At 40.5% G+C, this 13,197-nt stretch overlaps 1 protein-coding gene across 1 annotated transcript in view; it reads left to right on the top strand.

Moving 5' to 3' along the window:
• Positions 1–13,197, top strand: part of CUX1 (cut like homeobox 1) — a 3,879,009-nt gene that overhangs the window by 3,642,582 nt on the left and 223,230 nt on the right. Inside the window, exon 19 of the mRNA XM_044054027.1 lies at positions 10,322–10,405. Within this exon, the coding sequence (XP_043909962.1) occupies positions 10,322–10,405 (84 nt within the window). The remainder of the gene's footprint in view (positions 1–10,321; positions 10,406–13,197) is intronic.

Below are 13,197 nucleotides of genomic sequence, written 5' to 3'. Positions count from 1 at the left end.
CTGTTCACCTCGTCTCCTTAGTTGAATCTAGCAAAACATGTTTCTCCTTTTTTTTCATCTACAATACAGGCAGTTGCTTTCTCTCCATTTCACTTTTCAGTTATTGGTGCTTTGGCATAATTTTAGGGTATTTACCATACAAACACAAGGTGCAGGGTTTGATTCTCATGTGGAGTGATTAGCTAGGCTTAAAATGGCCCACAAGGGCAGTTAGCCTAGTTCTAATCTATGAACCTATGAACCAATGAAAAGACTTTGGTAAGAGAATGGGCAGGTTGTGCAAAGGACAAAACAGAAATCTTTAACACCCCACTTATATTATTAACGTGTTAATTTAACCTTAAATATTATGCTAATTCGCATGAATACTGAAACAAGATACCATCAACTATCTTTACTTTTTTTCTTCAGAAATGAGTACTATATTAGGATTGTAATTATTGTAGCATGCTGACCTTTTGTTTTTAAATATCCAAGTTATGGAAAAACTGCTGCAGCAAAAACATTTTAATATTCAGTCCATCATTTAAATAAGCAATCTTTTCTACCGAGTACATAAATTGTGCTAGAGTTTATTAAAGCTTTTGGAACTTTGGCCAGTAGCCTGTTGTTTTTATTTATTTATTTTTTCTCCCAAGTACATCTGCCCCTTGCAGTCCATTATTGCTCATCCTCATGAAGACTTCCATCTGTTGTCCAGTCTTCATCCTCACATTTGTTCAGCACACATTCCTGTACTCTGTGTTTTTCTGTATCTCTGTTTGTCTGTCTTGCATTTTTTATCAGAAGACAGTGAAAGGCGTTTTTTTTTCCCTCTGCCAATCCATTGTCTTTGCATCTTTCTTAGACATGCTTATCTTTTATCTAATTGTCTTCCTTTATGAAGAAATTGCCTGTATCTCTTTTGCTCTGTTACTGCCTCCTCTGGCACCATGAATGTCTTCAATCCCATCAGAAAGAATATTTTGAATATTGCTGATACAGCTGCTTAAACTTTTTTTAAGTCAGACTCCTACAGGTTTTGAAATATGGCACAAATTTATTATGCCTGGTGCTCAGTGAATATTCCTAGTCCATGAATGCTGTTTTCATCCATTGTCAGGACCTTTAAGCTAAGCATCTGCTCCTTCAGCTGAAAAATGTTTATCTTCATTACAATGGGTCCTGGATATCGAGTGCACGCTCATTCCACCTGTTATACCCTGAGAGTGGTAGCCAGAAAAATACTTTCCACTGGTAAGCCAGTCCATTTACTTAAGTGTCCTTCTGTAAACTTGTAGTCTTTCCCTTCTGCTATGTTACTAAAGCACACATTCTCCCTCCTCCTCTCTCTCTTCCATTTCAGATAATTTCTGTCTTTTCTCTTCCTGGGTTACTTCAATCTCAGTTAAGCTTATTGTATGATCACTTTCAACCTTTTTTATGACTTCTGTCTTGTCAGAGTGAGAAGACGATACTTTCTTCCTCATCTGTTCCTCCTATCAGTTATTTTAATGTATTCATTCAATAACTCACTCATCCATAAACCTGGTGGTGGACTTTATCTAATTCCTCATGCAGTTTTACCATCTGATGTGTCTCTTCAAAGCCCAACTCTGATTGAAATATTTCCAGGTCTCACAACTTCTTGTCAAACTCCTGAAATGCAGGTAGTGGTTTCTACTTTCCTTTTGACTTTTTCCTCATTTTTGCTTACGTTTAGTCACTTAGTCTTTACAAAACTGGGGTCTGTTAAAGACCAAAAAAGTGTTTCAGCAAACACCTCTTGGTCGATAAGAAATGAGCGAACGCACTAAAGTGCAAACACTCAAAACAGTCCCATCCCCATGTGTTCGCCCCTTTCCTCACTGTAGTGTGATCTCGGAGTTGATATATTTAGTTAGGGAGGGTGTGGGGGGCGAAACACCCCATGTTATGTTTTAAAGTGTGTGTGTGTGTTTGTGCTAGTGGTTTCTTTCCCAGGTTGAGCATACACGCTTTAGTGCATTCATTCATTACGTGTCAACCAAGAGGTGTTCACTGAAACACCTCTTCCGTCTTTTAATATAGACCCCAAAACTGTTATCTCAGTATTTCCAAAAGTTGGATCAAGCAAATTCCCTTTTTTGTTTCAAATTTTTTTCACTTTTGCCTAGAGGGTAAAAAGCCATGTCTGCTTAGCTTGGCAACATACTGGAAGTCTCAGCATGTTGGTCTTGATAAAATTCTACATTGCTTTTTATGGGCTTTGTCTAACGCACCAGCAAAACAGTGGCAGCTGTTTTTACTTGCTTCTGAGAATAGTAATTATAGGGAAGCAGCACACAGCATTTTGTGCTTGAAAAAACGTCTCACTTATATTCCTTTCAAAAGTGCAGTCAGAAGTACTAGTAAACAGATGAAGTTAATTTTAATGGAGCCAGGCTGAAATGTTCTTGCACTGCAGTTTATGACAGTAATAAAGCATCATGCATCATTTTAAAATGATTGCAGGAAAGCAACATATAGCATTTTGTTATTATTAAAGCAGTTATATTCATTTGACAAGCATTGCTAGAAACAACTGAAACTGGGTTGACATGTCAGAGTAAAAACATGGTCACATAAAAGCAATGTACAGCTTTTTGTGCACAGTTGGAAATAGTTTTACATCATTCAGGATAAAAAAGATGATCATGGAAAAACAATATGTAGCATTTTGCTGTTGATGAAGAAATGTTACACTTCTGCAAACATTGATAGAAGTGCTACGAAACAAGTGCAACTTATTTTATATGAGTTGAGCTGAAGCATTCTTGCTTTATAGTTTATTATAGCATTGTAGCATATACTATGCTCAATGGATGGTTCTGTTAGTCACAGGAAGTTTCCAGTTTAGTCTTGGTATGAGTCCCAGTATATTGCATATATTTAATTGGTTGCTTTGATTTCAGGCATATTATCTTTTACCTGCATGTTTGCCTGTCCTGAGTTACTTGGTCTAGTGAGGTTTGAAATCATCTTTCCATTAAGTACTGGAGTATTGCCATTTGTTCTAAAGAAGGCATTGGTCACCCCATTCATGAAGAAGTACAATTTAGATCTTCATTATTTAGACAATTACTGCTCCATTCCTAGCCTGGTAACATTATTGAGAAGGTTATGTACTCACAACCTAATTCCATTCATCTTGAGTACCCTATTTATGTCCCATTGCAATCTAGTTTATGCGCACAGGACGTAGTACTGAGGTTGCCATTATTCAAGTCTTGAATGATTGACAGCACTATTCCATTTTGTTTTTTCTTGATTTCTCTTCAACATTTGACACAGTTAATCTCAACATTCTTTTGGACCATTACATAATTCTTGTAGAGCCACAGGTACTGGCCTGAAGTGGTCTGCCTTGTACATTTCAATACATACTTAGCAGATTGTGTCCAGAATAAATTATTCATCTTCTTATCTCATCACATCTGGAGGGCCACATGGTTCAAGCTTACTTACTTTGATGTACTTTATGTATATGGTTCCATTAGATAAACTCATTAGGAGGAGAGGTCTTCACTATCACTGTTATGTGGATGATGCAGAATTTTACCTCACCTTCAATCAAAGTAATCCTGTAAATTCCATAGTCAAAGATCTAGAATGTATTCATAACTGGATGACTGTCCATCTTATGCTGCGTCGCACAGATAAAGAAACAGCTGGGTTGCCAGAGTATCAAACCAGTAAACATCCAAAAAGCTCCACTTTTTAAAAAAAAAACACCACTTAAACATTTAATAGAACATTAGGCACTGGGAAAAATACTTAAACACTGTATCAGAACAGGAATAAAGTACTTGAACACATTTCTGGGGCTGACTAACAGTGTGCTTGATTGATGGATGACAGCTAGCTCAGGCTTCTGTGACTTGATTACTTACAGATTTTCCAAGCTATCTCTTTATTACTCTGTTTTTGATTAACCTGGACTGGGTTTCTGTTTCATTGAGTATTATCTTTAGAATCCTTCTGTTAATTTATGTACCCAAGAGTTTTCCCAATTATTTTAAGGAGAGCTTGGTCCCATACTGTCTGGCCAGGTTGTTATGCTGCCCTTCATTTGGAGTTATTGTAGTTGTCAACTCTCTGCAGGCCTGTGTTACCTGTTCTTTCTGCTACTTGCCTCCAAACCTCTAGAGTTTTGTCTGCCAGTGGTTGTGGGAATCCCCATTGCTGCTAGGTTTTCAGAGATTTTTCAAAAGCCACTCACCTAACTTGGTATATGATATTACTTAATTCTCAGCAGTTATTTGTCCATGTTATATCTTTTAATTATGTTTACATACCTTATTTGTCACTTACCACTGTATTAGTTATTATTTTTATTTTGTTTTTCCTATCTGTGTTTTTATTTTTAATGGTGTTTAAGTTCAAGCTCTATAATATAGCTGAACCTAAACCTCAACAGAAAAAGGTCTATTTATATGGAACCTATGTATGCAACACTGTATTTTATGTCTATGAACTTTACTTTCTTATGTAGCAGATAGTGAAAAACAGTACAAGTTTTCCATAGATGTTCTTTGTGTTTCACTGTTACAATCATCACCTGTGGGTTATCCCTGCTGTGGTAACCCTCGGCCAGCCCGAATACCAGAGTCAATGTTTTTCTGCATCGGCTGCTGTTGCCTGTAGTCTGACGTCAGGTCATCAGTGCTATAAAGCAAGACAGCCAACACCATGTCATTAGTCTTTCTTGCCGTGCAGCCCATAGCAGAAGCAGTTCGCAAGTGTGCCAGTCGGTCACTATCAGAGTTTGAATTTTAGCTGAAAACATCTAAAGCTAAGTACCCTGTTGGGGATCCTTTTTTCTTGCACTAACCGATGTCCGAAAAAGTTAACAATTGTCTTGCCTGTGGAAAGCAGATCCCAGACTGAGACTTCCATTCATACTGTGTCACTTGTTTAGGCCCAGACCATGACATTCCCAGTTGCCGGTTCTGTGCCCTTTTTAATGCTAGAACCATTCGCCATAGAGCTCTTATTGTAGACAGGTATTTTCATCTTCTGTCTTTGCATTCTGAAATGGCATCTGTCAGCCAACAATTTGTGGACATTCCGAAAAAACACAGAGCTAAAGATAGAGACAGACCACACAAGGCTAAGCCTTCCAGTGACTCTACCGCTAAGCAGGTCATCATTTCTCTGGAATTCAGTGATGTGTTTTCGCAGCCCCTGATGCCCATTCGATATCTACGCAAGCCTCTACTGAGACCTTTTTGGCGTCTGGTATGCCACAGAAATCTTCTTCATCTTCCAAGCCTTTGGCTGTCTCTGCCTCGGTTGGGTCCAGAGCCACGACGCAGGCACTGGCTTCCGTGGAAGCCTCTTGCACTACCGAATGTATACAAAAACTGACGTCTTCTCATCCAACTACCATTTTTCTCTCCCTGCTGCCCACCTTTCACTCACCAAAAGCTAGGAGGAAGGCACTCCCTCTGCAAAGAAAATTGGCTTTCTGTAACAAAGGACAGTGGGTCTTAAAAATCATTTTTCAGGGATACAAATTCTCTTTCAACAAACTCCCAATTTCAAGAGGATACCCAGACTTACTTCCAAATCAGTGGGCAGAGGCATTGAAACAGGTACAAACTCTCATATCCCAAGGGGCAGTAGCACCTGTCCCCTCAGATCAAACAACCAAAGGCTTTTATTCCAGACTATTCCTTGTTTCCAGAAAAGAGGGCACTTTGCACCCCATCCTGGATCTATCCATTCTGAACACCTCCCTGGTGGTCCCCAAATTCAAAATGCTAACTTTGCAGCAGCTGCTGCCTATGCTGACAAAAATGGCTGGCTAGTGACCCTAGACCTAAAATATGCCTACCTCCACATCCCCATAAGGGAATCCTGCAGGAAATTCCTGCACTTCAAAGCAGGCTCACAACACTTTTAGTTCTCTGCGCTACCCTTTGGATTATCTAATGCACCCAGGGTATTCACCAAATGCTTAGCCCCGGCTATAGCATTTTGCAGACAGAGAAATATACAGATTTTCCCTTATCCAGATGACTGTTTCAGTCAGGCAGACTGCAAAGAAAAGCTTCTCCAGGACCTTCTCTTTGTCAAAACTCTCCTAACTTCCCAAAGATTCACCATCAACCAGAAGAAATAAAAGCAAACACCCTCCAGGAAGATCATTTTTTTAGGGGCACTGCTGGACACAGCATCCCAAATGGCCTTCCTATCCCCATAAAAGCAGAGCTTCCTGCCTCTCTACCTTACCCAGCTGGCTTCCAGAAGTCACCTCACTGCAAGGAAGTTCCTGCAAGCCTTGGAGTACTTGGCATCTTGCATCCTTCTAATTCCTCTGGCCAGGATTCACATGAGGAAACTTCAGTGGTATCTAAAGAACCTTTGGTGTCAGGGCTCTCAGCCTCTAGAGACCTCTCTCCCACTGATCCCCTGTATAAGGGCTGAGTTTCTCTGGTGGGAAGGGGCCTGTGCCAAGAACAATGGTCTTCCCTTCATCCTTCGCCCTTCCGACCAGACCATCACCACCAACCCCTCAGACATTGCTTGGGGTGCTCACCTAGCAGGCAGGTGTATTCAAGGTCTTTGGGATGCCCAGCACCTTCCCTTACACATCAGTCAGAAAGAAATGATGGCAGTACAAAAGGCTCTGACATCCTTCAAACCCCATCTCAGGCCAGGGGTTCTCCTTATCAAAAGAGACAACACCACAGTAATGTGGTATATCAACAAACAGGGAGGGACCCAATCTTACCCTCTGTGTAGGCTAGCCACAAACCTCTGGCTGACAGCTGCCTCCATGGGTCTACACCTAATTGCCCAATACCTACCAGGGATCAACAACACCCTGGCAGACCACCTAAGCAGAAACTTACTGGACCCCCACGAATGGCAGCTCCACAGAAAAATCTTTCTGCAAGTCACTCAGGAGTGGGTAACTCCAGAGGTTGATCTCTTTAATTCAGACCTCAACCACCAGCTGGAAAAATTCTGTACCAGGGAGTATCACCACCTAACGTGGAAGGTGGATGCCTTGTCCTTCCCCATGGAACTCCCTCTTTGTGTACGCAGTCCCTCCTCTGCCTCTTATTCCCAAGGTACTGATCAAAATAAGGGAGGAGAGACCAGAGGCCATTCTCATTACTCCAGATTGGCCCAGACAGCATTGGCACCCCTTACTGCACGCAGCCTGACATTACAGCCCCCCAGGTAGCTTCCCCTGATCTCAGACCTCTTGACCCAGGTGGGGGGGGGGGTACTACACCCAGACGTGCAGACTGTCAATCTGTCAGCATGGCTAATACTTTAAAAGCAAACAAGGGGTCCCTGTTAAGCAAACAGGTCCTAGACATTATCACAGAGGCCAGACGGCCCAGCACCAGAAAATCTTATGCAGGGAAATGGAAAAGATTCTGCTCTTGGAGCCAGTCCAGAGGGACCATTACCTTACAACATTCCATCCCTCTTATCTTGGACTATCTAGCTGAGTTACTCAACAGTGACCTCTCCTTCTCTTCTGTTAAAATCCATGCCTTAGCCATTTCAGCTCATTTCGATTTAGAGCAGCCCCTCTTCTCACATCCTTTGATTAAACAATTCCTCAGAGGGGCTTCTAATATCAGACCTTCCAGAAGGCCACCTACGCCAGCCTGGGACCTGAATTATGTTTTAGAAAAACGAACCTTACCTCCATTCGAACCTTATCCTTCAAAAGAATTTAAATACCTCTCCAGGAAGACTGCTTTCATACTAGCTATCACTTTAGCCAGAAGGGTTTCAGAACTTCAGGCACTCATGACCGTTGAGCCCTTCATCATTTTCCATGCAGACAGGGTCTCCCTGAGGACTAACACCTCCTTTATGCCCAAGGTGGTATCTGATGTGACCCTCAACCAGGCCATACATCTACCCACCTTCTTTCACAACCCTCAAAACGAGAGGGAAAGAATTCTGCACTTACTAGACGTGCACAGGCAACTCAGATACTAACAGGACTGTACTAAACCCTTCAGAAAAACAGACCAGCTTCTTATCAGCTTTGCTCCAGGGGCAGAGGAGAAGCCCATTTCCAAGCAAACCATTTCCAAATGGATTTAACACTGTATCCATTTCTGCTACAGACTACATTGGAAATCACCCCCTAAGTCTATTTGTACCCATTTGAGTAGGGCAGTCTCCACTTCCACAGCATTCCTCAAAGGAGTCCCCACCAGGGACATCTTGGAAGCTGCCACCTGGACCTCTGTCCATACCTTTTCAAAGCATTACCACCTACCTCTTTTCTCCAAGTCTAGGGCAGGGTTTGTCTCTGCAGTTCTTGCTGACCCATGCCTAGGGCTCTAACCTATCCTTCCACCCTTCTCCTCAGCTTTGGGAATCCTCCCACAGGTGATGACTGCAACAATGAAACATGAAGAACATAGTACAGTTATGTACACTTACCATAAATGTAGATGTTTGAGTGTATTCACTGTTGCAGTCCTGGTTTCCCTCCCTCCTTCCTCCTTATATCCTCTTTCCCTAGGGGGGCATAAGCTTCTCACCACCAGGACCACTTTACCATATTTCCTTGTACTTCTGACGGGTTAGGGCAAGAAAAAACTGATGTAATGCCATCGGCTGCCTTGCTTTATAGCCCTGACAACCTGACGTCAGAATACAGGCGATAGCAGCCGACGCAGAAAAACATTGACTCTGGTATTCAGGCCGGCCGAGGGCTACCACAGCAGGCATAACCCACAGGTGATGACTGCAACAGTGAATACACTCGAACATCTACATTTAAGGTAAGTGTACACAACTGTACTTTCTGTAAACTTTACTCAGGAGTACTGCAGTAGCATTTTACTTTAGACTTTCCTTGGATTTGCTTAATCTGACCTCATATCTCTGCTTACTTTCTGCCAAGTGTGCCATCATTTTGTGAGTGGTGAGTGTTTTGAGCTAATAAGCATGCCAGCCCTGGTTTTCCTTATGTGACTGTAATGCACATTTGTGTGATTAAATTAAAACATTGTACAGTTGTTTTAATTTAATTCTGTGGCTGAAGACTATTGACAAATCAAGGTGGTGCTGCAGTAGCGTTGTCGCCTCACAGTAAGAAGCTGTCTGATTCGATTCTCAGCTAGAGCGTCTTCTGCGTGGAGACATGCGTGAATGGGCGTACCTTCGTTGAAGGTTGTGCATCAGGCCTGACAAGCCAGTACGTAAAAATCAACTGCCAATCATTAGCGGACCGGAGTTGCGCTGTGGCGACCCCTAACCGGGAAAAAACGAAAGACACAAACAAAGAGTCTTCAGACACAGAAAGACCAACATCAGAAAAGAGCCAACGAGTTCCAAGGTGTTATAATGTTTGCATACAGGAGGAGTGTTATGGCAGCTACATTTTACTTTAGGCTTCTCTAGGATATGCTTTTTTAGTGGCTGATGTCTGTGTTTGCTTTTGTCATTTGTGCCAGCAATTTTGAATGGCAAGTGTTATGAGACACTTTAATTACCAAAGATGATTTTATGTGCTTGGTCATCTTCATGGGTTTTCAATGCTATTGTCTGTCAGACAGATTATACTGACTTTTTATTCTTGTTCATGTATTGTTGTTGTTGTTGTTTGTCTTTTCGGCTTTTCCCGGTTAGGGGTCGCCACAGCGGAACTTCTATTGTAAAGCATTATTCCAGTAGTAGCTAGCGCATATTGATAAATACGGGACATGGATTCTGTGTAAGAAGGAAAGTTGTATCAGTTTTGCTTTCACTTTCTCATAGAAAAACAACCATTAATGAGGATAATGTGTGTTTTGCTATGAGAATAATGTGTGTTTTGCTTTCAATTTCTCATAGCAAAACACACACTGTGCTCATTAATATTTGAGGTGTAGATAGACTCATTAATAGTCTTAAGCAGAGTTTTCATATTGCCGTTACTGGATAGTAGATCATGCCAATCTTTTATTCATTTGTGTACTGGCTTACTAGGGCAACTCTCTTACTGAAGTGACTTGTGTTTGTGCACCCTCACAAGCCAGCTCAAAATGGATGCATTGCACTGTGGAAGTGGCAGCTGCAAAGGAGCTAGCCACTCATGTGGTCTCAACAGTCTGAATTTGACAGGCCACCACAAGCCTTTTTTTCCTTCAGATTATTTTTTATATTTATATATTCATCTTTTTCTAATAGGGTATCACAGATCACATAATATTACCACACCTCTAGAACAATGCCTTCATTGTTCCTGTATGACAGTAATACAAGTGTTAAAAAGTTCAGCTGTAGCAGAGCCAGAATATAACCTATGATGTAGCTAGCTGAATGCATTTTAACTTTGTTTCTTCACCAACAGGGAAGCAGCATTGATGACACAGAGCAGCGTTATTCTTCTCAATATGAGGAACGTTTGGATCCTTTTACTTCATTCAGCAAGCGGGTAGGCCATCATTTTTTTTATTAATGCTAGTTAAATAACAACATAAATTAAAAAAAAAGTGTTATATTGTGTATTGAGGCTGTTGAGCTTTACCTAATATATCAGAAAAGTGAAATGCCAACTGTGTGTTAAAAAAACAAACAAAAAAAAAATCCAGATCATTGCATTTAATGAACACCACCACCAAACAAAGCATTCTGACTTAGAATATTAAACTTTAAATTCACTGTATATAAGTATTATGAAACAGCAAAAAAAAAAAAAAAAAAAAAAAACACACACATTTTCATCAGCATGGACAAATGAGTAGAAATGAAACTAAATGACCTGTTAAAAGTCATTACTAGAAATACAGCATTGGGTCTCCCTGAAAGCAAACAGGCTATAGGCCAAGTGATACTCAGTTTACAGAATAAAATAATAGTAAAATAAATAAATACATTTTTTTCTGGTAACCATTTCAGGAAGTGCATCTAAAACAATTTCATGTTGAAAGCTACTCAGGCAGTTAAAGATGTAGTGGAGTCCTCTTGAGTGGAAGCACTACTGTATTTTTGTCTATCAGCTGATAAAACAACAGTTTTTTTTTTTGTCAGGTAAGACATAGTAAGTCCAGGATTCTTTTTCAGGAAAGAGTAAAGGAGCACAATTCCAGTACAGAACACGCAAAACTAGCCAAATTAGTTTCCATTCATGCAAGGGTCAGGTGCACAATAACGTGCAGTATTCTGTTGAATGGTGGATTCATACTTTTCGTACTGTATAATAGACATTGTGTTGTTAAAACTTGATTTGTTAATGTTGCATATTTCTGTTAAGGCCATTAGTTATTCAAAAAACACTTAAAATGTCTGAGTGATTTTGTATCTTTGTTTCATTTAAATGAAATCTGAAAATCACCATGCTGATATGGAGATATGGACATATATTTCACATGGAATGTGCATAAGTTTATGTGTGACTAATTTGCTTGGTTCCTTGCTGTTGCCTTTAAGTCAGTACTAAAGCATGATGATCCCTGACTTTGTTCTACCTTAGACTGTTGCAATGGGTCGCCACCTACTTTTATGTTTGTGAATGAATAGCACACCTTGTTGACAGTGCAAGTCAAAGTTCAAGGTTTTTCCACTTTTGATCTGTATTAATTAAATCTGCAGATGACCACAAGAAAAAGGTACTACTCAAGCAAATGTTTGCAAGATTAGATGTCTGAAGACATGAGGTGCAGAATGTCTGGTTGCCAAATGAGAGATCAGGCACAAAGCCTTTCTCCTTTTCAGAAATTACTGTCCCGTAAAGGGCCCTGCCTTATTACCATTTGCTTCTATATCTCCTTTTAATTCCACTTGAAAATGAATCCACATTGAATTGTAAGAGTCAGTGCCTTCCTCACTTTACTTGAATCCACATTGAGTGCCAGACTCACTTTACCCAAGATGATGTCATTAGTGTTGGTTAAAGGTCTGGGATTCTGTTCCCTGGCAATATACATCATATTTTTCTTAGGTCACCAGCCTATCTCAGAGGTGTTTTTTAACTTTGTTAGTTAGAGGTAAGGATTATTCAAATGTGAACAATGTTACATGGCCTAACACCAACCACACCCCTAGTTATATTTTTATCCATTGTAGAGACTTCAAAAACAAGACAAACTGTTGTGCAGGATAGACCCAGTACTGCCTATAGAAATAGGCTTCACTTACAGTGGCCTCAAATATAATGGCTTCATAAATACAGATTGCGCCCACAGGAGATGTGTGCATGCCTCTGCACATGTGCAACATCCCAACTAAGCAGTATAACATTTGCAGCATGGAGGTCAACAGGCTAAGCAGCCTCCCTCACCCCAGGATGAGTGAACCTGCACTGGCCACTCATTTTCATCCTCCCCCAATCTGATCCCTCCGGTGCCTGTGCTGCTAATCAAACATGGGTCATCTGAGGCAGTAACAGCACCATGGGGCCAGACCAAGCATATCAGTTTCTTGTACAAGCTTATACATCTTTATTGATTTGCAGTAGGTTGATTTGGATTAGGACACTGTTTTGAGTAGCAGTTTTTTTAGATTCACACTACTGCTACTAGGATCAATCTAGACAATATTCTTACTTTCCAAATCTTGATATGAGCTTCAGAAGCACTCTGGTTAACATTTTTGCACAGTGAGGATGGTAAGTACTTTATATAGCTTACAGCCTTAAAGTAATGTTAGAGAATTCAGATAGCTGAACAAACAAGTGTCTTCCAGACTGTACTGTTTAATGATATAAATTCCATTTGTTCTGCATGCTTGCAGACCTGGGCCTTCTGCCTAGTATGTCATCTACTATTTCATTTGACAACTCATTGTGACAGATAGATTACTTATCTGTGCTTTCATTCCAAAAATCCATAGTCATCTTCACTTCTGTATTTTTGCAGTTATGTGAGTGTCCATTGATCTTTCAGAGTAGAAATTATGTTTGCCTGTCTTTCTTTCAATAATTTATTAGTGTTTGACTTTCAGGAAACAACAAGGAATATGATGGATGTAGTTTAGCGTTGAGATGTTCACCCATTAGAAGTTAAGCAAGTGGAAGTCCTGTAGATAGAAGAGGTGTATTTCTATTTTCTAGAGGGGAAAGAGAGCACTCTCAGTATCCAGAATGATCATGCTTTCTTGTATGATTTCTTATAGTCGTGACTGCATGTTATACTTTCCTATTTCTTTGTGGATGTGCGGGGTTTGAGGTAGCATGCTTAAACTCCCATTGCTTCACAAGAGTACAACATGCCTGACTTATAAAATGTG

The sequence above is a fragment of the Protopterus annectens genome, chromosome 13.part0 (assembly GCF_019279795.1).
Source record: "Protopterus annectens isolate FY-2018-M chromosome 13.part0, PAN1.0, whole genome shotgun sequence".
Classification (NCBI taxonomy): domain Eukaryota; kingdom Metazoa; phylum Chordata; order Ceratodontiformes; family Protopteridae; genus Protopterus; species Protopterus annectens.
This window is presented reverse-complemented; position numbering and strand designations above follow the sequence as displayed.